This window comes from Cinclus cinclus, chromosome 2, assembly GCF_963662255.1.
Source record: "Cinclus cinclus chromosome 2, bCinCin1.1, whole genome shotgun sequence".
NCBI lineage: Eukaryota > Metazoa > Chordata > Aves > Passeriformes > Cinclidae > Cinclus > Cinclus cinclus.
In genome coordinates this window covers 87953972-87977240 of record NC_085047.1, presented here as the reverse complement: position 1 = coordinate 87977240, position 23269 = coordinate 87953972, and the positions used below count along the sequence as shown (strand labels likewise).

Below are 23269 nucleotides of genomic sequence, written 5' to 3'. Positions count from 1 at the left end.
AGAGGCTTAATGAACCTTTATGCCATTTTCTTCCAAAACTGATGATAAATGGTGAAAGTACTTTTGTCTAGCTGGCCAACTCCCTGAATTCTGATAAACATCCAAGTAGTCCTGGTACTGGAATAGGGGGCAGTGAAAGCAGCCCCAAAACATCTTGCAGTATTGGTTACCTGCTTTTTTCTTGGCTAATCCAGTACTGTGCTTTTCTCCATTGTTTCCTATTACTCCTTTGAAAAGCAGAATACATAAGCTTGGAAAACTTGCTATGCCTATGAGTTGCAATTAAATATTTGCTGTCTATTCTCGTTTTTTCTTGCTGTTTTTTTTTCTTTACATCCTGTTAGGCTACTTTTCTTTCTATAAAAATAGCCACAGTTGAGCTTTTGTCAGTAGGATTTGCTGTCACTAACAAATCCCATGTTCTTCTTTGCCCTTGTAAGTCTATGAATATTTTGACCTCTGTGTTGCTGCTGTATGCCAAAGAGGAAGAAGCCTTTTGGCTGCTGGTTGCTGTGTGTGAGCGGATGCTGCCGGATTACTTCAACCACCGAGTGATAGGTGAGCTCGTGTTCATTGCCTTGCAGACTGGGATCATTGCCTTGCAGACTGCCAAGGGGCAGCCATATGGCACAGGGCTGGAGAAAATGCTCAGGGTCACCTGGGGTCCAGATCCCACGGATGAGGTGCTCCATCTCCTTGTGTGGTATGCAGGGACAGCGCCAGTGACTGCCAGGATTGGTTTTGGTCTGAAGAGTTCGAACTGCAAGATCTGTAAATATGTGCTCAATTTTACAGTTTATTTTTTTCTTTCCTGTTGGTCAGAAGATGGTGACACTTTTGCCTGTTACATAAATAGAAGAGCTTGCAGTCTTGGCTAGGACTCTGCAGTGTTAGAGACTTGGGCTGTTTAAGATAAAGATCTGCTTTGTGATCTGAACTTTCTGAATTGCCCGGCTGCTGGAGCAATGCAGGCTTGCATCTACACTAGCCCTTAGTAACGAGGGCTAGAGTAATGAGCTCTGCCATGCACTGTGTATGCTGTGTCTCCTGTAAAGTGTCAGTATTTTTAAGACTGTTGTGCAGAATGCCTAATGCACAGAAAGAGAGGGGCTGAGTAGTATTTGTTCTTTGCCGTCACTTCCTTCCCTTACAGAATGTTTGACAGCTTTTCCTTTTTAACCTTAGTCCATTGCTGCAGCATCTGCTGTTACACCACCCTTGCTGTGGCTAAGAGAGGGACCAGGGTCACATGTGAGGAAGTGAGGATAGGAGCAAATCCCTGGCAGTAGTGGTTCTGGGAGCTAGAAATGGTCTGGGCACTCTTGTGCTGCCTGTGGAGTGGAAGGAGACATTTGAGAATATTTCCAGTCTTTTCCTTGAAGGATGGGTTTGTCATACCTTCTTCCAGACACTGTGTCAGTGTTCAGTTTGTCTTGTCACTGAACTGGCAAGAAGGTAAGTTAAAGCTGAGTTATTCCAAAGTTTAGCTGGATGCTTAGCGTGGTTTGTAATACTCTTAATGCCACTGGCATTTTCTGCTAGTGGATTGGGCATTGTAACTGTCGCACTTGTCAGAATTTTTCTTCTTGTCTCCAAATGTGACTTTAAACTGCTCTTTTGGTAATTGACTTCCATGTTTGTCTGTCTCCTTCCTTGGTTAAAGGAGAAACACAGCTTTATCAGTACTCAAGCATTTCTAGGTATCAACAGCATGCTTGAGATTACTCATAACTTTGATGCTTGCTGGGTTATTGCCCTTAAGCAGCTTTCTCTGCCCAGCCTAACGAGTTGTCTCACCTGGCCAGCTTTACCCCTGCCTTGTTCTTAATGCTTTGTATCTTGCCTATCACTTGCCATGGCTACAGCCTACATTGTTTAAGTACTAAAAGTTCTGGTTGTCCTGCCTCTCTATTTTCTGGCCCTCTTTACCCTAAGGAAAGAGTACTGTGTCTCTCTACTGCCATGGCTCACCAGTGTGAAAAGCCAGGAGTTCAGCTTGGAAGTTGCCCAGCTCTCCCTTGCTGAGTGGCACTGGTGCAGTTTTGCAGCATGGTTGCTTCACTGAGCACTTACTTCTGCAGCTCTGCTTTACCCTAGAACTTAACATGCCCAAATTGGTGCTACTGATCATTTCCACCCTGCCCCTCCTCTGGTTCCTGTTGTTTGAGTTAGTGTTCTTGGCTCCACATTTCAGTCGACCTTCTTTTTTGATTTGCTACCAGCTCTTGTGTAAACTTTGTATTGTTTCTTCCTGCGTAACACTTCCAGGACCAAACTTTTCCTCTTTGTGCACCCTGCCAATAATGTTGTCCAAATTTTGATCTCTCAAAAACTTTGTCGATCTCTGACCTTGCACCCGTCTCTGTGCTTTTCCTCTTCAGTGTCAGCTAGTAATCTCAACAGTCCAAACAGCTACCAAATTAATGACCTTGGTTGTAACAGGTCTTCTTAGCTTCCTTTTGTCTCAGACCTTTTCTTTATGACTTTCAAAATCTTCTGTTTATTAATGTGCATATTTATTTAGTTAGTTAGAATTTTTGCTTTCAAAACTTAGGCAGTTCAGTCCTGCTCTACCTTTTTACTTTCATCTTCCTCCTTCAGCCTTGCCAGCTCTGACCCCTTTCATGAGCTTTTTCATTATTTCAGTGCTTGCAAATGGGAAAAGCCTGCAGTTAGTCTCCTCCTTCAGGAATTCCCTCTGTCCTTCTCTTCTCTGCAGTGCATAGAGGAAATTATAGGCAGATAGGTGCAAGGTAGAAACAAGTTGTACAGGGGTCAAGAATGGTGGCAAGGGTCAGGCATATTCTATTCTCAATTACCATGACTTTTCCATCCCCTGCATAAACCAGCAGGGCATCTTATCCCACTTTACCTGTTAGACTGTCATCAACTTGACACTAATTCTTGAAACACTGTAAACCTTATTGCATTTCTCGGATATGCCTTTCCAGTCCTGAAGATGTCATTTATCTTGCATCTAAGGTCATCATTTTTCAAATGCATGCCCTGGTATTTTCCTCCCTTGTTATGGTCTCATGCTGTAATACCTATTAATTTGCTCAGATTTCATGTTTTCTTGTACCCTAACGAGAAAATGGACAGAACAGTCCATTTTAATATGTTGCTTGAATTTCATCTACAGTGGCAACACTTACTATATGAAGATATGTGAAAGATCTAGGCAGTGTTGCACATTCCTTTTAAAGCTCTGGTTTTACCGGTGCTGTCTCTGAGTTTGGAATGATCTATTTATACATGTCTTGCCTATCTGTCTCTGGCTTCCTTCAAATGCCAATAAATCCCGCTCTGTTTTTTGGGTCCGTGTTAGCTATGGCTATTAAATTGTGTTATTGAAAAAACCCGAACAAAAATTGCCCTCTGTTGAGTAACTCCATTCTGTTTTTCTCCTTTTCTTCAATCCTATGGGAGGCTTTTTCTTCAAAGCATCATGTTTGATGTGTTTCTCAAAAGCTTTTTGGATGTCCATGGGTTTTTATTTTTGATTTGTGGTGCTGTAACGTTTGTTCAGTCACCAGATGAAGCTCTTTGTGGCCTGATGTGAAAGGTTCTAAGACAGAGAAATATCATAGCTATTTTTTCCCCTGTGATTTGGATGCTAAGCCAAAAGATGCTGGCTCTCTTCCATAAATTGTCCAGGTTATATTCTGCTTTTGAACAACAGAAGTTTTGAGTGCTAGGGATATATGTGTCAGCAATTAAAATCATGTCCTAATATTAGCAGAATATGAACTATAAGAAAGAAATGCAATAACTTGAGAAGAAAGAGAAAATAATTGAAAAGCTAACTGCATTTTGTGTTCGGGAATATTTTTAACTTGCAGTGTCTTTGGTCAAAGCCCTGATGTCACAGATTTGGTTTGTAGACACAGTCCACTTCATTGAGAAGAAACTTTATTGATTCTGTAACAGCTGCTGACAAAGCAGAACTGAGCTAATAGCTAAACCAGAGCCCAGATCTGCTCCCTTTGGAAAAACTGGTTGGGACAGTTTGGAAATCTTATCTGGGCATTGCAGAAATCTTTTGTTCTTTATGTGTAGATACGTATGCCTGTAAGTATATATATTTGTATCTGTGCATGTACTTCCATGTAAATATTCTTCCTGCTTGGTGTGTAGCCATATCTGGACTTCCATCCTGTATTTTCTCACTTAGAGCAAAACCTTTGCTGCCCACTTGCTTGAGTAAATACATTGGAGAGGAATGTGTACTGTCTTATTTTTACTCTATACAACCCAAGTGGAGCAATAAAATGCTTTAAGATTACTTTTGCTAACACTTAATTATTATGTACTCTTGTAGCCACGACCAACAGCTGCTGCTATTGCTGTTTCATTGCACCCTAAAGGCACTTAGGAGAATTAACACACTTTTTGCAGAAAGTTGTTCTGTAAGGATTATGGAAGCAAGGGTTGGGCTGAGATCACAGCAGGAAGATAATGGCATTTTTCATTGTAGATGTGTGTGCCTCTTGCTGGTTTGAATTTTAAAAAAGTCTTGCAGTTAATAGTTCACAGCAGTGATTACTTAAAAAATATTTTTTCCTGTGTCAGTCCTGGCTAATACTGTTCCTTTATGACTTGTAGGTGCTCAGGTAGACCAGTCAGTGTTTGAGGAGCTTATAAAAGAGCAACTTCCAGAGCTGGCTGAACATATGAAGGATCTGACAGCCCTAGCTTCCATCTCCCTTTCCTGGTTCCTTACCCTTTTCCTCAGCATCATGCCCCTGGAAAGTGCTGTGAATGTTGTGGACTGCTTCTTCTATGATGGCATCAAAGCCATTTTCCAGCTGGGCTTGGCCATACTGGAAGCCAACGCTGTGGATCTGTGTAACAGCAAGGATGATGGGCAGGCCCTGATGATCCTCAGCAGGTATGGCTCCTTCCATCACAGGCTGTTCTGCCCTAAAACAAAGACATTGCTCAGTAGGCACCAGGGCCCCTCTCTCTCACCCTGCTGCTGCTGTCACAGTGTCTGCCTTAAACAATGGCTTCGTACATTGGACGAGATGTCCTGTGAAATTTCCTGGCACTGCTGAGCGTGCATCGCCTGCGTCAGCGTGCAATATTTACTGCTGCTCTTCGTGCCTTCCCTAGACTGACTGGCTTCCTGCTCCAGACTTCAAGGAGACAGAAGTTTTCTTCCTTGGGCAGTATTTAGTCATTTGGCGGGCTTGCTGTTCCTCAGATGAGTAATCACAAGGGCATTTTTGAAAAGTCTAGCTTGCCCAAAACTCAATTTATTTCTAAGTCTGAGCCATAAGACTTATTTGCTTATTTGAATTGAGAAGAGCACAGTGCAATGTGATCTGTGTTCTTATACATTTCCTCCCTTCAGGTTTTTAGAGCATGTCAAAAATGAGGAAAGCCCTCTGCCACCTATTGGTAATCACCATGCATTCTTCAGTGATGACCAGGAACCCTCTCCAGTGACTGAAATAGCAAACCTGATTCATGACTCCTATGAGGTAAGATAATTCCTTGTATCTACTAGTCAGTTAAGTTAGATTTTTAAAGAAGGTTAAATTCAGCTTGGATGCTTTGAAAGTTAACACACATGTTTACAGATTCCTTGACTAAAGTGCTCTCATGCACAAGACCAGGTATAGAATGAGTACCTGGATTAATTAGAGACTGGGTATGCTTTTTCTTCAAGGTCTCACACAGTTTAAAAGCTGTATTTCCAATTAATACAAGTATCATAAAATACAGAACAAACTTCTGTTTGTCTCTTCCAGAAATTTGGAGACCACTCTGTGGAACAGATAGAGCACATGCGCTACAAACACCGGATCCGTGTCCTGCAGAGCCACGAAGATACAACCAAGCAGAATGTGGTGAGCAGAGCAATATTTTGACTGAGGTAGCTCAGCATTGCCTCTGGAGACACGTGGGTTTTGTTTTTAAAAAGGTGCCACCAGCTCTTGAAAAATAATTGCTGACTCTGCAAAAAGCTTTCCTGGGATGCTGATTTTTTTTTTTTCTACTGCCATGTGCATTATTATAGTTTAGGGTGGCTTTGAAGTTCTGAACAACTGCAGGACTGTCCAGCCCAGTATCTTATTTGTGACTGTGGCCAGCCCTCAGCAGATGCGTGGGGAAGAGCATGAGGAGAGATAGCACCAAGCGATGCGGCCCTGGCCGCTGTGACCTGTAGCTTAGGGACTTCCCGTCTTTGTTTCTAACAGCCCTTGAGGGATTTCTCTTTTCATGGATCTGTCCAACTGGTGAACCTCAAGAAGGGGGAAACAGCACAAAGATTTTTTAAATAGTGGCTTTCAGCTGTTCCACCTAAGTACAGCTCGTGAGTCTGACCGTGTCAATGATGTCACTAACATGATTTTCTTTCTTTTTAAGCTCCGAGTTGTCATCCCAGATGTTTCCATTCTTCCTGAAGATTTAGAGGAATTATATGACTTGTTCAAGGTAGGTCTCCCTGAAAAGCAGGGGTTGCACCTCACTGAGGCTTCTTTGGGCATAATTTCCAGCTGTTGTTGGCAGTGCAGCACTGACCTCCTGTCCTCTGCCTGGGCTGTGCTTCCTGGGTGGGATCTTGCCATCTTGTCCTTCCTGCAGCTGTGCAGTTGTTAAAGAGGAATAGTAATGTACTGATTCTTCAGAGAACTGCTCCAGAGTTTGTTTCTAACTTTCTGCTTGGAAATGGTCCCTGACAAGTTAGGTTCTAGTAACGTTCACATGCAGAATAAATTAAATATTATGTAGCTCTGCTCAGTGTGAGCTTGGCAGTGCTTTTAAATCCTGTTCTCTAAATGCTCTTTAAAGGCAGTCTCTCTTTTCCATGGGGAAAAAAACCCCAAACCCCACAACCTTGTGTCTTTGCCATTTGTTCCGAATTTTCTATTTTTTTTTTTTTAACTAAAAGCAGTTTCAGTTCCTGTCTGTCAAGCTGATGTTTGATATAACTTACAATGAAGTTGGATACAGGGACATCTAAGCTTATACAATTATACTTGATTTAGAGGTCCAAGCTATAATTATTTCCCTTAATGGACTATTTCTTCTGTGTACTGTTCATAGGCATGAATACTGAGACTATGACTGTGGTATGTTGTTAGTGTTACACAGCTTTGTTGCCAAGAGCAGCTGTATCCTGCCTCCATTAGTGGTTCTAAGATGATGCTGCTGGGGCTTGTTCTTCAGTGCTTTCCTCCTGCTTCTTACTGCTGGTTTTGATCTTTGACTAGCTCACAGTCCCCTAGTTTAATTTTCTGGTAGTGATTCTTTTTTTGTTATTTCCTTTGCTCTCCCAGGGAAAGCTTGCTTTGTTGGGACTCTCTGTTTTGCCTGTCTCTAACAGAAGAGTATCCAAATGGAAAGGTCTGAGAGAGAATAAATGAGCAGGTCAAGCCTACACTTACTCCAGATTTTTTGTGACCCTCTGTACCTTTGGCTGCTAAGGGACATCCTGGGTCAGGTGTGGTTAAAAAGAGTTTCAGCAGCCCACAGTGAATCTTTTCCCAGAATCTGCCCAGTCTCCATATTTATTAATTCTCCACTGGAAATTATGAGAGTGGCTGGCTGCTCTGATGAAAGATTTGCTTTCTCACACAGGCATGGTGTTGGTATCACTATGACACCTTGCACAGAGCGAATTCCGAGCACATTACAGCATAGTTTGATGTAAACGCCTTTTTCTGCTGGTCGTGCTCTCTGCTGCTGCGCCCGCACCAACCGCTCACGTGTCTCCGATTTCTCCTAGAGGGAACATTTGATCAGGTGCTACTGGGAGAGCAGGAGCGCGGTGTCGGAGCGCCACGACCCCAGCAGGCCGTATGCCGAGCAGTACCGCATCGACGCCCAGCAGTTCGCCAGCCTCTACCGCCTGCTCTCGCCCTGGACCTGCGGGGAGCACACCGACCTCCTCGCTCACAGGACCTTCCGCCTGCTGGATGAGAACATGGACCGGCTCATCGAGTTCAAGGGGCTCGCCAGCTGCTTGGGTAGCGGCTCGCTGCGGGCAGGACGGGGGGCCAGAGCACGTAGGGGAGACAGGAGGGTTAAAATGCCACGTAACTGGCAGAGGGGATGGCTTCTAGGGCTTGTAATTACCCATATCAATGACCTTTACTCATTATTTTGTCTTTCAGTCACCTGAAGTCAATTTGATTTAAGAGAGCTTAAGGACATGACTGAAAGCTGTATTATAATAGTTGATTTCTCAGACAATAATAATTTTGTTGAAAATCTTGTATGAGTTAAGAATTACACACAGAATGCTAGGAAATCCTCTCTACGCAGTTTTTGCTTTGAGTATGCCTCCGAAAACTCACTGTACCTCTTTGAAACTGCTTCTTGAAGACTTAAGCTGACTACTACCTGCCTTGCATGTTGACAATAAACAGAACAAAAATTAATCTGGCCAGCGATGACTGAAGGCTGTGCTAGGGTTGGTCTTGAGGCCACCAGCTGTCCTAATAGGTGAGACTGCCTGTCCAAAATCTGGTTGAAGAGAAAGTGGCAGATCTCAACTATTGCCTGACCTCAAGTGGAAAAAACTGAAATTCAAAGCTTCAGTAAAAATCAGTGATTTCTGTATTCTTTCCACTTACGATTTTTAGGATTTTTACGTGAACACCAAGACACGCTGTATTATCTTTTTATTTGATTCTTAGAGGGATAAAACTTTTAAAGTTCTTCTTAAAGTTCTTCACAGTATTTGAGTGCATTTGAAGTTTAGAATCTAATTTTTATTGGTCACTGAAAATGTGAATTATATTACTTGTGAAATAGTTGCGTCCTTGGGGGTTACTCTATAGAAAAGCAGTGCTGAAGCTGAAGTCCATAGGGTTAGGTGCTCGCAATCTATTTCCCAGGAACAAAGACCAAAACAGAAGGCTGTCACCTGCTGCTCCTCATTGACAGGCACAACCTAAAGTTATACATTGGCCATGTGTTTATTGTCCATGTAAACAATTATCCTCTGTGTACAGAGGGATGCATGATTTATTTTAAACTGTGGAAGTAAATGCTCGGTTCACTTCTTTTTCTTTATTCTCCTTGCAGATGTTATGTATAATGGAGAAATGAATGAAAAGATAAAGTTACTGTATAAGCTACATATCCCACCAGGTAAGAAACCTGAAAAGAAATGAATACCTGAGTTTGCCCCAAAAAAACCTTGCTTTTGGGAAAAAGCTGCTTATTGAAAAGCCCCATCTTGCTTCCTTCCAACTGAAAGCCTACAGGATGTGCATTTATAGTTATACTCACTGCATTTTACAAATTACTCTATTCATTACAAATGGAACCTTTTTGGATGAAATGTATAGATTACAATGTCAAAGCTCACACATCTGTTGCATTCAGAGATCTTTTGCAGCCAATTATATGGTGACTTCCAGAACTGAATACGAACTGAAATAACATTTTCAAATGGCTTGTACTCCATGAACAGTAGAGATCTTGTATATCTTGATCCAGTATTGATTAGGTGACAAAATTCTGTGGTAGTTCCTCTTTGCAAAATTTTTAATTAAATGTGCCATTCTTGGCAAGCTTCCAACTGCAGCACCAGTCTTAACAGGAACATAATTTTACACTTTGATTTAATGGAATACCTAAAAGCATTTACAAAACATCTTTGCACAATTACTTGAAGAAAGTATGTAAATTTTAAAAAAATAAATAACCATCATGCAGAATTTCAAAGGATTAAATTTGTCACATTTCTTGGACAGCTCTCACAGAAAATGAACGAGACAGCCAGTCACCATTAAAGAATCCTTTGCTGTCAACATCAAGACCACTGGTCATTGGAAAATCAAATGGTATGATTCCAGAACCATTTCAGAATGGTTCTCTAATGTGAGTGCTTGAGATAGCCAACTTTCCACTTGTGATCCCTACCATGTTATCTCTGCTCTCTGAGGTTTATCTTCAAATGTTAATTTACTCCAGTGACTTGAAAATTATTTCTTCTCTTTATGTCTGCTCCAAAAAAGGTGATGCAGATTACCAAAAGCAATTGAAGCAGATGCTGAAGGATCTAGCCAAAGAAAAGGATTCCAAAAGTGAAAAGGAATTGCCAAAAATGAGCCAGGTATGTACCTTAGAGGTTGTACTCTAAGAGGTTATACTTCTTAATAAAGAAGCATACTCAAATTATTGAATGCAACAGTTTGGTTTTCGCTCATGAAGTATAGCTTCAGCCTGAACTTGGATTCAGTCCTTCAGGCATTGAGGACTGTGCTCCTCTGATCCAGGGAGCAGGTGCTTAAAAACTTTCAAAACTTTCACTTTCAAAACTACCTTCCTAGCAGTCCCCTCTGCTCAGACTGTCTGGTGAATAGAATTTCAGATTCACCCTCACCTGCAGCAGAACGTGCAAGCAAACAGGCTTATGCAGGCTGGACAAAGGTTTCTTCCTCCCAAGCCAAAGAATTCCCAATAATGCACTTTTTTGTTCTGTCTTCCTATACCTCCTCTGCACCAAACCAGTAACTTCTTAGTCCGCCACACCTGGAACTTGCCCTGTCTTAGCCAAACACTGACTGGAACTGCAGGAAAACAGCTGAAGGCTGTTAAAATCTTACCATGTTTCCTAATGCCAGTAGCTTGCTTTGTTGTTGGCATAAGGAAAACTACTGGAGGGAAAGGGGCCCCATATTAATGAAACAAACGTACAGACATGGGACTGGACCCAGAATCCCTCTGTGCTTGTTGCTAAATTAAGTTTTAAATGGGTGGCATGTACCTAGCCTGTCAGCAGGGGCTCATGATCTCATAAAGGCATCACAGCTTTCCTAATAGGATATATGGAGACATCCTCTCTAGCCTGATGACCACCTGTGATGGGTGAGCAAGAGCCAGAAAGGAGCTGGGCAGGGAACATCTCTGAACTGATTTAGAAGAGCTGGGAAAGAGGGGAGAGAAACATCAGAAGGGAAGTTTGCCTGCAGGCTGGGGGTGGCTACTTTAGTTGTAACCCACTCTGGGATTATTCCTTGCCTTGTATCTCACTTGCCCTTGGATCATCTGGTTGGTCCTGATTTCCTTCATCAGGGCATCAAAATACTTCACTGCCCTCTTCCCTGATTTCAGCACAGGGTTTTGTAGCACCACTAGGGGTTGAAATCCCTCCACTAAATTTTTTTTTAAAAAGCAGGCAGAAGTTGTAAAAGAACATACAAATGTCCACAGCATTCCACCTGCCTTTGCACTCCTGTGCCCCACCTGACTCCTGCAGTGATCCTTAGTGTGGCTGTTAGACTTCGATGCTGATTTTTTCATTTACAGAAGGAGTTCATTCAGTTCTGCAAAACGTTGTATAGCATGTTTCATGAAGATCCAGAGGAGAACGATTTGTATCAGGCCATTGCCACTGTGACCACACTGTTACTTCAGATTGGAGAAGTAGGACAAAGGAGCATGAGCTTGGGGAGCGGATCAGATTTCACTGAGGACTTACAGCCCGAGGCCTCTGCTTCAGACCAGGATGCTGTTTTTACTGACACTGTGAAGACCCCCCACAAAGACTCTCAACCTTCACCTGTGAATGAAGGAGACTGGACTGTCTCTTTTGAACATATTTTAGCCTCCCTCTTGACTGAACAATCATTAGTGAACTTCTTTGAAAAACCCTTAGAACTGAAACCAAAGCTTGAGAATGCAAAGCGAAATCAGTACAGTCTCAGAACAAATGGAATGAACTGCCAGTCACGGAATGAACATGCAAAACCAAGCATGCAGTAGCAGCAAACAAGTCAAAAATGAAATGCACTGAAATTATGCCAAAGGATATACTGTAAAAGGCTTTCAGTTAGCAGTGGACTTCTGGTATCCAGTTTGTTGGTCTGTGGTTTTCAGTTTAAGAGCTTTAAAAGCTAAAAGGATATGTAAGAAGTTTGTTTCGTGCCATTGACTTCTTATGTTCTTGTTTTGAATGTAAAAGGAAACATCTGTCTACAGTGTGTGAAGACACTGAAGCCCTCTTCTGCACTGGGAGAGCAGAGGCTGGCTCCAGTTTCTTTTTTTTTTAAGCAGGGGAAAACACTTCTTATCTGCTGTCATTTGTTTTGGTTGCCTTTTTTTGCACTAATACTGAAAACTGTTTCAATGCTGGTAATTGAAACTATTTTAATATATTTGATGGTATTTCAATTTTTATGTCTTCCTGAAATGTTAAGTGTATATGGACTGTGCTTCTGATGTTGGTCTGTGAAAATATGCACTTTTCAATAAACCTTTTTTGTACAAGACTGGCATTGACAGTATTTACTGGTTTAGGGAAGCTAAGTGCCTTAGTCCTTACTGCTTTAAACAAATACCCTGAGGTAGCATTATCACAATTATTTCACTAATCAAAACCCTGTTTCTGCACACAGAGCTGTTTTGGGAGAAGCCTACTGAGTCTGCCTAAGAAGCCAGTGAGGCACATCATCCACATTAGATTACATACATTAAATACTGATCTACCAATTTTGGTTGAGTTTTCCCTTGTTTTTTTTTTAAACAAACTTGACTTAAAATATCTGTGTAAAGGCTCTTTAATACCCAGAATATAACAAACCCACCATGACTCTGCCACCCACAAAGAACATTTCAATCACCTCCTTTTTTTATTCATATGTAACTTCAGTCAAATTATCTTGAATTAAGAAAATTATACCACTATGTTCAAATTCAAAGAAAGCAAGATACTTTAAAAGGCTGGTACCTGCTCAACTCAATGCTTCACAGTTGAGAGCTTGAAGAGACTCTGGACAATAAAAACAACAACTTAAGAATATATTTTATCTTTTTATTGTAATGAAAATCCATTTAATTTTCATCCACATTGACTGTCTGTAGACCTGCAAAACAAGACATTTTATCACCACCTGTTTTATATATATATATATATATGTATACGTATATATATATATGGAAATCTTCCCAATAAAGTACTCTACAATTTCAAGGCTAGTCTGCTGATCTACTTCTGGAAGGGCAAACTACATAGACAAGTATTTCTCCAAACATTACAAAACCTTAGTTGCATTTACAGAATTTATTTTTTTCATATGACAAGGAGAGAGGGCTTAACCCCTGTGTGAGCTTTTGACATCAGAGGATGGGCTTTGCACTGGAAAAAAAAACCCCTTAAAACGAGCCTAGCGACTGTGGCCTGCATTTTTCAATCTCTCAACGTTTACATGATCATTTCACTTCTTTTTAATGTGGATCAGGAGCCCAGTTTTCTACAGCAGAGCTAGATTAAGCCAGTGGTTTGACTCTTGCGGCATGCTTTTCATATAAATTTTGTACTGCAGGAGGAGCTGTCCTGCTTTGCTTCTTGCTCAGAGAAACATGGCAGAGGAGATGCATGAACCTTCCTTACCTTTGAATGTTGTGACTGGTACGTAGGTAACCAGGGTGTACAGCTTGTTGGGTGAATCCTCATCCTCATTGCGCTTTCTGGACAAGCGCACACGGATACGGTAAGGAACATTCCTGAAATGAAGATGGCAGATTAATTTGCAATAAAGTACACATTGAAACCCATGAATTAATAGTAAAGTTCTTTATCAGCATTGTACCAAGAGCAAAATCTTGTACCTTAAGAGATTGTACTGCTTGCCTTAAAGGAGCTTTTTTTTTGTTTGTTTGTTTTGCTTGGTTTTATTAAAGTTAGCAGGTAAGATTTAACTGAGCCTTGATTAAGATGAAATCATAATCCAGTAGGAGCATAAAATCAGAACTGCATCATCAGTCCACTACTGAGAAAATACACCAGGAAGATGATCATCAAGTGCACATGATCAGCAAGCAGCTGTTACTAACAAGCATTTCTTATTACAATATAAAATAGGGAGAAAAATCCCTACAATCTACCCTGAAAGCCCAAGGTCTCTTGTCAAAAGTCAGAGTATTTATTGCCTACCTTTATGCCAGATGTTGTGGAAATTCCAGTGAGCATGAAGCTTGAACCAAGGTTTTGATTCTATGAGCTTCTATGGGCACAAAACTGGTAATTTCTTCCTAACAAAGCCCATGGAATCATAACTACATTGTTTAATGATTTTGTTTTTAATACGCAAATCACATCTTAGTGCCCTCACCTAATAATATCCAAAATACACTGTTGAGGGGAGGCACAAATTCTTTTCTCCACACTGTTTTTCATATAACTTGCCACCTTGAACTCAAGATTTTAGGAAACTCCTGCTCAGAGTACTTTGCTCCACAGAACACATGAAGGAACTTCCTCCTCCCTACTGCAATAACAGCCTTTTCAAGAACATACTTATTACATCAGGTGGACATAGCAATTAGACAAAGAACTGGCTTTGCTTTACTCCTTTCTGTCAAAGGAAAAGTATTTTTCACTATTTTCTATAGATCGCTATCATAAAGGCCAACACGGTAATTTTAGTCTCTGCTGATCCTTCCGGAGGAAGATACTTTGCACACGTTATGTACTCCAACTAGTAAAAACTGCACGCACACTGGAAAGACTGATGTGGTGACTCCTTGCTCCACAGACTGCACCAGGTAATACAAGGAATTCTTGGTTAGCAGCCTCAATACAAAGCTCTGGAGTTATGAATGCTGTCTCCTGGTTCCAGTGCTAGTTCCTCACTCCCTATGAACTGGCCAGTTTAACAGGGAGGACAGAGAAACCTGGCCTGTATGACCCAGTAACTCGGTCTCACCCTCCCACTCTGCTTCTGAAGGATCAGCCACACAACGCCAGGCAAAGCATTCTCTGTATGTCATAGATCAGACATAGGGATCTAACTCCCAGAAGACGTGGTTTAAACCCATGTGCATCTCTCAAACCATCAATCCAGATCAGTTAACTTTTTATTACAGCTTAAGAGGTCCCACTCCCCACAGGAGTTCTTTTGGACCATTTTGACACATGTCATACCAGCTGCCTTTGTAACAGTGATTTAATAGAAGTTGTAGTTTTTGGTCCCCCAACTACTTATTTATTTGTACTTTCAAGAAGTATGGCCCTGCTGAAAACACACCTGCTTTTGTGCAGCATGCTTCAAAATCTAATCCTGTTCAGACACACTACACAAATCACACTTAGCCTGGGATTGTAGGTATCACTAAGGTCAGGTTTATAAAAACTGTCTGCTGCAACATGGTTGAAGGTACTATAGTATTACAATATCCCAATCCTTTCTCTTCCCCACCCTCCAATCCCAAACCTGCATTCCTTCTTTCCTTTTTCTTATTAAAATAAAAGGAAATTCTTTCAATCCCCAAGTTTACTAAAGTTTTGTTACAAATATGCCAGGACAGCTGACCAGAACACAGAGGTGACAGAAGGATTAAGTTGGTGTGTATGCCACAAGAATGAAGCATTTGCAAAGAAAACTCCAATAATGCAAGAAGTATACAATTTTTTTCCTAATCCTTCAAGTTCTTCCTCATCCAGTAAAGAAAATGGCAAAAACTCACCTTATTCCTTTAGCCCAGACTGCTTTGTTCAACCTGGTATCAATGCGAACGTCAGGAGTACCCATCTCCTTCATCGCAAATTTACGGATTTCCTTCAGAGCACGTGGTGCTCGCTTCTTGAAGCCCCTGGGACAAACACAAGAGCCATTTAATTTTAACTTCAGGACACTGTCAGCACTACACACTTGTTGCATGTGTTGTCCAAAGATACAACCCCCCCAAAGCATTGTGCTTAACAGCAAACAGCTGCACCAGCCTGACTAGACCTCTACCCTAGCAGGCCGATGCTAACTTTAACAGAAACCACTTATATTTAGGTAGAATGATTTCAGTAAAATTTTGCAACCACAAGATCTCCTGGATCTTAAGCCTTCGTTTTAACATCAACATGTTTGAATACCTCAGCAACACCGAAGAGATCAGAGTTGTCATAGACGCTCTGAATAAAAGCCCTATGAGCAAAGCAGTGCAACAATAATAACACAAAGATGACAGAACTGTAACAGTACTGAAATAAACAGCTGAAGAACAAGTCTGATGTTATTCAGAATATCAGCTTTTGCTCAACAATACTTGATGGTTACCTTCTTTCATGCTAGCAGGACTGGACTGCATCAGAACTGTTTTTTTCTCCAGTAAAGCCTGTCTCATGTCCATTATGGCAGATCTTTCAGGGCATCCATAGTAGAAATAAGAGCTGCACCTGAGTGTTTTGCCATATATATTATACCCACACTGTGTCACTGGGCTGTGCTGGCAGTGCCTCAGCTCTCACAGTGGGTTATATTTAGTTATATTATGTGCACACTGCTGTTGATAATTTGCGCTAGAAATGGGAAGTGGGTACTGGATCACAGGAGACACAAGCACTAAATAAAAAGCTTTTACCTCTAGCCCAAAAAGAAAGGTGCACAGGAGGATCATCACCATCAGAACAGAATGAAGTGCCAATCAACAGGCAAGTCTAGAACATCTTATTGCCATTTAAAGAGTACCACTGCCTCCCATTCTCAGCCATGGTTTTACAGTGCTCCACTGCCTCATTTCTCTCCTATTCCGTGTTAACTTTAGCCACTGCACCCACTGTTTGGATTTGGATGGTTTCTTCTATGTGCTTGCAGGCATACACAGAATGCAAGGGCCTCTGAAGCACTTCTGCATCACACAGTTTCATGAGGTTCAGCATCTGGTCAATTAAAAACCTACTCTTACCTACACAAACCAAGTATCCTTTAACCCAAATCATATCCCAGTTTACACCTCACACAACTTTGTGATAAACATGAAGACACTAATTTGATAACCTGATTACAGCAGTATTTAATTTCTGATACTTTCTCAGTGGGTTGAAGTTTAAGCATTTGCTTGGGAAAGAATGACAATCTGTGCACAGAAGTAAATCAATCTAAGTGAAGTCCCAGAACACTCACGATCACAGAAACACGCTAATTTCTGAAAGCCACAAGCCAAGTCTAGGATTGCACAGGTACAGAGATGCAGCCTCGGAATACAACAAACACAGCGCTCTAAGGACAGCCCTTCTCTGCTCTTTAAAACCCACTTCCAAATGCCACTTCACAGAAGGCCGATTTCGCTGATAAAAACAACTTACACGCCATGGATGCGCTTGTGAATGTTGATGGTGTATTCCCGAGTTACTACTTCGTTGATGGCAGAGCGCCCCTTCTTCTTCTCGCCGCCTTTCTTTGCGGGAGCCATCTGAACGACGCTAAAAGGCACCGCGCACACGGATCAAACGCAGATCTCAGACCTTCCCGTCCCCAGCCCATAACAAACCGCAAAATTCCCACATTCAGAAACTTAAACCCAAGCTTCATTAACCCTCAGGGCCGCAGCAGTCGCATACTTCACGCAGCAACTTCCCAGCATCACAGATGCTCTACTTCCATCTCCCTGAGAAGAGCAGGAAGCACATCCCAGACTCTTCGACCACCTCGCATTAACATCGGCCTCCTGGCAGCCCCAAGCCGCCTCCCTCTACAAGGTGACCCAGGAGAGCAGCTCAGCCCGTCCCGGAACGAACACGACGGGGCCAGACCGGCTCCTCCCAGGGGCAATAGCACGGGCCGTATCCCCGTTCCATGAGTCCCGCAGGCCTCCCCGGGCCGGGGGAGGGCAGGAAAGGGGCCCCATTCCCGCCGAACGCGCTCTCGCCAGGAGATCCCAGCCGGTGCCTCCCTTGCCGGACCACCCCCCCATGCCGGATCCGGCCGCATTCCCGCCGCGCCGCGGGGTCTGCGGGACGGATGGAGGTGGATTCTGCGGGACGAGCCCCGGCCAACACTCACCGCGTCCGGGAGCCGGCCGGAAAGAAGGGCGCGGGGCACGCTGGGAAACAGGAGCACTTCCGGGGCGAGCCCGGGAAGAGACTGCGCAGGCGCAGGAGGGCTGGGGCGAGGGTGACAGTGAGTGGGTGTGCCCTGACAGGGGATGTTCTGTGGGGCCGTGTCAGTGTGTGTGCCCTGATAGGGGATGTTCTGTGGGGCCGTGTCAGTGTGTGTGCCCTGACAGGGGATGTTCTGTGGGGCCGTGTCAGTGTGTGTGCCCTGACAGGGGATGTTCTGTGGGGCCGTGTCAGTGTGTGTGCCCTGACAGGGGATGTTCTGTGGGGCCGTGTCAGTGTGTGTGCCCTGACAGGGGATGTTCTGTGGGGCCGTGTCAGTGTGTGTGCCCTGACAGGGGATGTTCTGTGGGGCCGTGTCAGTGTGTGTGCCCTTATAGGGGATGTTCTGTGGGGCCGTGTCAGTGTGTGTGCCCGTACCGGGATGTTCTGTGGGGCCGTGTCAGTGGGTGACTGGACCAGGGATGTTCTTTGGGGCCTGCTTCCTCTGTAGGGTCTCTCCCTTTTCCTTGGAGTGTTGTGCGAGGAACTCAGCTTGGTGCAATTGTGCTTCCAGCAAGGATTTTGCCTCTTGCAGATCTGGAGCTCTTGTTCCCGAGACAGAGCCAAGGCATCCCGGCATGGGGCAGTAGCCTGATGTAATCACCCTGCCTGTCTGGAAAAATGATCTGAGATGAGGGATTATGTTGGATAAAGATAGGTTTTGGCTATAATGAACTAGAACAGCCCAGCTCTGTTGCCTTGTGTGTACAACAGAGAATAAGGACAATAATCTCAAATCAGAATGTATGTATGGGGAAGAGCATGAAAAATTAGGCCTTCATGTAAATCTGTTCTTGTGAGCTGTCTGTATCCTTCCGAGCAATGTATTAAACCAGCTCAGAAGGCAACCCCACACTATTTACAGCATCTTCCTGTTAACAGCTTACAGTGCCACTGGCTTTAGAAAGTTACGTGTTTGCTCCAAGGCTGTTTGGTTTGGACATACCACTGGCAATTGGGAGAGATGTGGGTTTATAATAATCCCTGAGAGTAGAACAAATTCTTATAGGAGTTTTCCCTTTCTGTGTCTTCTGTCACAGTAGTTGAGATCTGTCAGCTGCTGCTTCCACAGGTATTCCCCTGAGGTGCTCATATTCCTTCACTACCTCTTCCTGCGTGAACTTTGGGCTTACAGATTTGTCTCCTCCTTTCTCAGGAGGGAAATGTAGCTGGGATTTATGAAGTTAGCCTGTAGCTTAGCCAACTGGCCTTTGCTTAGGTTTGTCTATAGTTAACGGAAAGAGAGAGGTTCCTTCAGACATTAAGTGAAACTTTCACATCTAGCTTTCTAATCTTCATCTGGTGGGGTCACTCTTGCTTCACTGAATACAAGAATATAAAAGGATAAGCAGGCTAACTCACCCTGGTAACTAAAGTTACCAGTAAAAACACTTTCTTAGAGACCTAATACTCTATTTCCTCATCTTCTCTCCATGAGGAATTGTATGGACTGAAATACACGTGCACCCATCAGTGCCACCACCCAGTCTTGCAGCTGAAGCATCGGGGTAATTTTATCAATGGATTTTCTTTAGGAGATTTTTAGCTTTTTCAGAACTCAGGGCAAATTTTTTTTTTTTTCCATGAAAGCTTGCTTTCACAGTTCCAGCTCCTAGCCCTGTTGTCTCTATTGTTCCCCTATGGCATAGAAACCAGAACATGGGGGCCCTGCTGATGTGATCCTTGATATTCGAGGGAGGGAAGACCATGTGTGTACTTTGTAACCTAATGCTGGCTCCAGTGACTGCAAGCTGCCCTGAAGGCCATCCCCTTTCAGTCTTACTGAAGGGAATGAAGACATTCCTGGCTCAGTTACCCACCTCAATCTGTGTTGGAGGTTCTCCCTGTCTACAGAGGGAAAGCAAGCCTGTACTTTGGCTGCTCCATCCTGTAGTCAGTTTGAATTTAACATGAAAAGGAGTCTGCACAAGGAAGCTAAAGTGGAAACCAGACTGTCTACAGGGTGAGTATTCCAGAAGAGATGTGCCCCAAAACTCAGGACAGCAATGTCGTAAAACACTGAAGCTGGACATTGGTCAAAGGCCTGGTGTATACAGAGTCAAATCATTCTTTAAACCATCTGTTTTGTGCAAATATAAAACTCTCAGGTTGGAAGTACAAAGATGCCTGAGGTCTTTAAAGGTGCTTAAATTTTAAAGGTGCTTAAAATGAGACGTCTTCGCTTGCAGCTAATGTAACTTCTTGAGCTTTCATTCTCAGTGTCTATGCCATAACAAAAACTACAAGGGATAATACTTGGTTTTGTGAACTGGATGCCAAACACCATTCAAGTCTGTGGCTAATATTAAAAGTCTAAAATGAATCACATAGTTCAACAGTCACAGGAAAATGTGTGCAAGTCCTGCAATAATGCCTTTTGGCTATTTTATTTTATTCTACAAATAAAGACAACTGTCCATCATTAAATGGAAAAAAAAATAATAGTCTGAATTGTATATAGCATGAAACAGTAGTTCCCTTCACAAAAACATTTCTAATTCATTAGTTTATTACAAAATACCCACTCACAAAAAAACACAAGCACAATCTTTATACTTGTGAAATGAGTTGATATTTCATATACAAAATAATTTCCACGTAATTCCATATAATTTTATTTTATATAGAAATAGGTCATTATTACAACAGCTGTACAATACACTACTTTTTATTTAATAATTACATAAAATCTTTCTTAGAAACATATCAACGGAAAACATACAAAAAAAGCGAAAAGTGCATTTTCTTTTTTTTTCCCTCCAAAGGAAAATTTAATCCTAGATGTTATCATGAAAGAGATATGTAATAGTCTGCAGCATCCCGAGTCAGTGGGCCAAAACACAGTGCATATTTCTCAGAGACTTGGAGTGGGTGAGTTTAGGTTGAAGGATTGATGCTGTACTATTGGGGAGTTGCATGATTGTGCTTACAATTTGAACTCTCCTTTGCAATCACAATTCGTGTAATAAACAATCCAGTGTGGGTTGTGGGTTTGGTTTTTTAGTTGGTTGGTTTTTAGTAATGAAGAACAATTAGGGTAAGCTGCATAATACTTCTGATTCTAAATCAAGGGTTATGAGCTGTAGACCATCTTCACCAATGGCTGGGCTTTTTCCTCCACTGGATGTGCTAATTTGGCCACAAGAATAAAGAAACAAACTTCTCTTTACAGAAAGTGCCTAGGTTTTGTCATCTGTGCAGTTGTGCAAAATAATAACAATAATCATAATAAAAATAATCTCTTGTTCTCTCCTCGATAGACCTTTGACGCAGTGCTTTTCATACACAAAAGAAGAACTGAAACAGTGAAGGCCAAGTACCTCATGAGTCTGTTGACAGTCTTCTGGAATTGCCAGATGGCTTCCAGAGTGACACGCTGGGATTGAACACCTCTCCCCATGCTCCCAGTGGTGATGGAGGATAGTGCTCCTTTTGATTTTGCTCTGTCAGTACATCCTGTGCTCACGACACAGCGCAAATGGAAGCCAGCGTGCCGTGATTGCACTGTCTGTGGCAGTCTGCACTCTGGGTGTACTTCTGTCATAGAGCTTGGAAAGAAATGCTTGTGCAAAAGCCAGAACAGTAAGTACAAAGTCATTCTCTTCTGCCCCATGTGCCCATTGGTTAAAGCTAATCGTGCATTGATTGTGCTGGTGGGACTCTATCGCAGTGGCTGTGGTAAATTGGATGATTCTGATAAACTATTTCTTCTTCTTGATGTTAGTTGTTGTTGCTGTTGCTGCTGCTGTGTCTGATGATACCCCATATTTCCTTGCTGTGGTGAGTAAGATGGCAGGAGCAAAGAATCAGGTTGTTCATTGTGCAAAGAACTTGGTGTTTGCACCTACAGATGAAACAAAATTTATTGTGGTGTTTGATTCTTTCACATGTTAATGCTCTTCGTCCTCAGGTTATAGGATACTTAAAAATACTACTGGTTTGCTGGCTTTTATTTCTAGAGCTGTTTGGCATGAGGTTAGTTTAACTAATGCTAGAAGGAATCAATATATATTGCAATAAAGAACATTCCAAATAGGCATTGAGAATGTTTTCTCATAGGAATGCACTGCCTGGGATTTGCAGGTTATCCTGAAATGCCTGTTTGGGAACTGCATGGGTGAGCATGTCAGAAATGACATGGATGGATGGCAGAAATGAAACAGGATCCTAATATGCCTCATGCTGTTCCTTCTAGCCCTTCCTTTTCCTGAGCTTACAGTTGGGCATGACCTTGCAGTGTTGAAGTTGGTGTGAATTTTGCAGATGCTTTATTAGAAACAGTTATCTGCCAGACTTTTTTCATTAATTCTCGGCTATGATAAGGGTTTCATTTCAATAACAAAGAGTTTAATCATTTGAGGTTGGTTATACTCTTTCAATGATGCCAGTGGAAGTGGATATGTGATCAGGTTTTATAGACTCAGTTCAGCTTCTGTTGAACTACTACAGAGAGACCTCATTTCCCCCCTTTACTTTAGTATGTATTGAATTAGGTCAAAAATTAAGTATTTTTGCATCTTCAAATCACCTGGTTCTTCCAGGCAATGTGCTCCACTTTATCTTCTTTGCCTTGTGGAGTTGAGAAAATATGTTCGTTTTCTGAAGGGATCCAGATATCTGATCCAGATCTATTTTATGTTGATGCTGGTAATTAAAAATAATTTTTTGACTTGTAAACTACGCAAATACTGAATAAAGAGAACAGAACAAATCCTAAGGCATTGATTTCCAGCTGGAAATAAACTTTAAATGTATCCAAGATAATCTGATTATGCTTTAAATGTACAGAATTTGTAATTTCCTTTTAAATATTCTGACTGTTCCCACTGCTCCCGTGCTCAACTAGTACCAGCCACTGTAGCAGTGTGCCACAGGTCAGGAGTCAGAATCTCTTAAATGGACATTTCTGCCAGCATCAGGCTTCAGCAGAAACTTGGGGCCCTATTTGCACAGCCCACTCACCTTGTTACTGTGTGCACACTTTATACATCATCCTCTTTGTCCTACCTGCAGGTAGCGTTGTTGCTGATGCTGTTGGTGCTGGAGTTGCATAGGTGGCAAAGAGGATGGCTGGGAAGGAGGGGTAGTGGTGAACCCTTGGTTTAACACTGCTTGTCCCATCAGTATGATTGGAGAGCTGCTGCTGGAAGTCTGCACTTCCAAACTTTGAAACATTTGTTGGGTTTGAGAATACCTATGGAAGAAAGAAGCAAAACAATCAAGAACAAAATGTTGGAAACAAAGGCCTTCTCTTAGAACAGGGATGGTAATCCCTAGTTTTCCTAAATCATAGAATCACAAAATGCTGTGGGTTGGAAAGGACCTCAAAGACTGTCTAGTGCCAACCTACCTCCCACGGGCAGGGACATCTTCCACTAGACCAGGTTGCTCAGAGCCCCACCCACCCGTCTGGTTTTGAACACTTTCAGGGAT

The 23269-nt window shown here is 42.4% G+C and overlaps 3 protein-coding genes across 3 annotated transcripts in view; 1 reads left to right on the top strand and 2 right to left on the bottom strand.

Moving 5' to 3' along the window:
* Positions 1 to 11730, top strand: part of TBC1D8 (TBC1 domain family member 8) — a 48188-nt gene extending 36458 nt beyond the window's left edge. Inside the window, exons 11-20 of the mRNA XM_062515036.1 lie at positions 441 to 558; positions 4606 to 4891; positions 5357 to 5486; positions 5757 to 5855; positions 6376 to 6444; positions 7739 to 7979; positions 9043 to 9108; positions 9717 to 9806; positions 9981 to 10078; positions 11275 to 11730. Of these exons, the coding sequence (XP_062371020.1) occupies positions 441 to 558; positions 4606 to 4891; positions 5357 to 5486; positions 5757 to 5855; positions 6376 to 6444; positions 7739 to 7979; positions 9043 to 9108; positions 9717 to 9806; positions 9981 to 10078; positions 11275 to 11730 (1653 nt within the window). The remainder of the gene's footprint in view (positions 1 to 440; positions 559 to 4605; positions 4892 to 5356; positions 5487 to 5756; positions 5856 to 6375; positions 6445 to 7738; positions 7980 to 9042; positions 9109 to 9716; positions 9807 to 9980; positions 10079 to 11274) is intronic.
* A 1034-nt stretch (positions 11731 to 12764) lies between these two features.
* Positions 12765 to 17796, bottom strand: RPL31 (ribosomal protein L31). Its single transcript, XM_062515035.1, has 5 exons — positions 17742 to 17796; positions 17045 to 17161; positions 15433 to 15558; positions 13358 to 13470; positions 12765 to 12830 (listed from the first exon to the last, which is right to left on the bottom strand). Exons 2-5 carry the CDS (start codon positions 17149 to 17151, stop codon positions 12799 to 12801), a joined length of 378 nt encoding a protein of 125 aa, XP_062371019.1. The 5' UTR covers positions 17152 to 17161; positions 17742 to 17796; the 3' UTR covers positions 12765 to 12798.
* A 3701-nt stretch (positions 17797 to 21497) lies between these two features.
* NPAS2 (neuronal PAS domain protein 2) overlaps positions 21498 to 23269 on the bottom strand; it is a 52825-nt gene continuing 51053 nt past the window's right edge. Inside the window, exons 19-20 of the mRNA XM_062515033.1 lie at positions 22844 to 23030; positions 21498 to 21680 (exon numbers count right to left, since the gene is read on the bottom strand). Of these exons, the coding sequence (XP_062371017.1) occupies positions 21498 to 21680; positions 22844 to 23030 (370 nt within the window). The remainder of the gene's footprint in view (positions 21681 to 22843; positions 23031 to 23269) is intronic.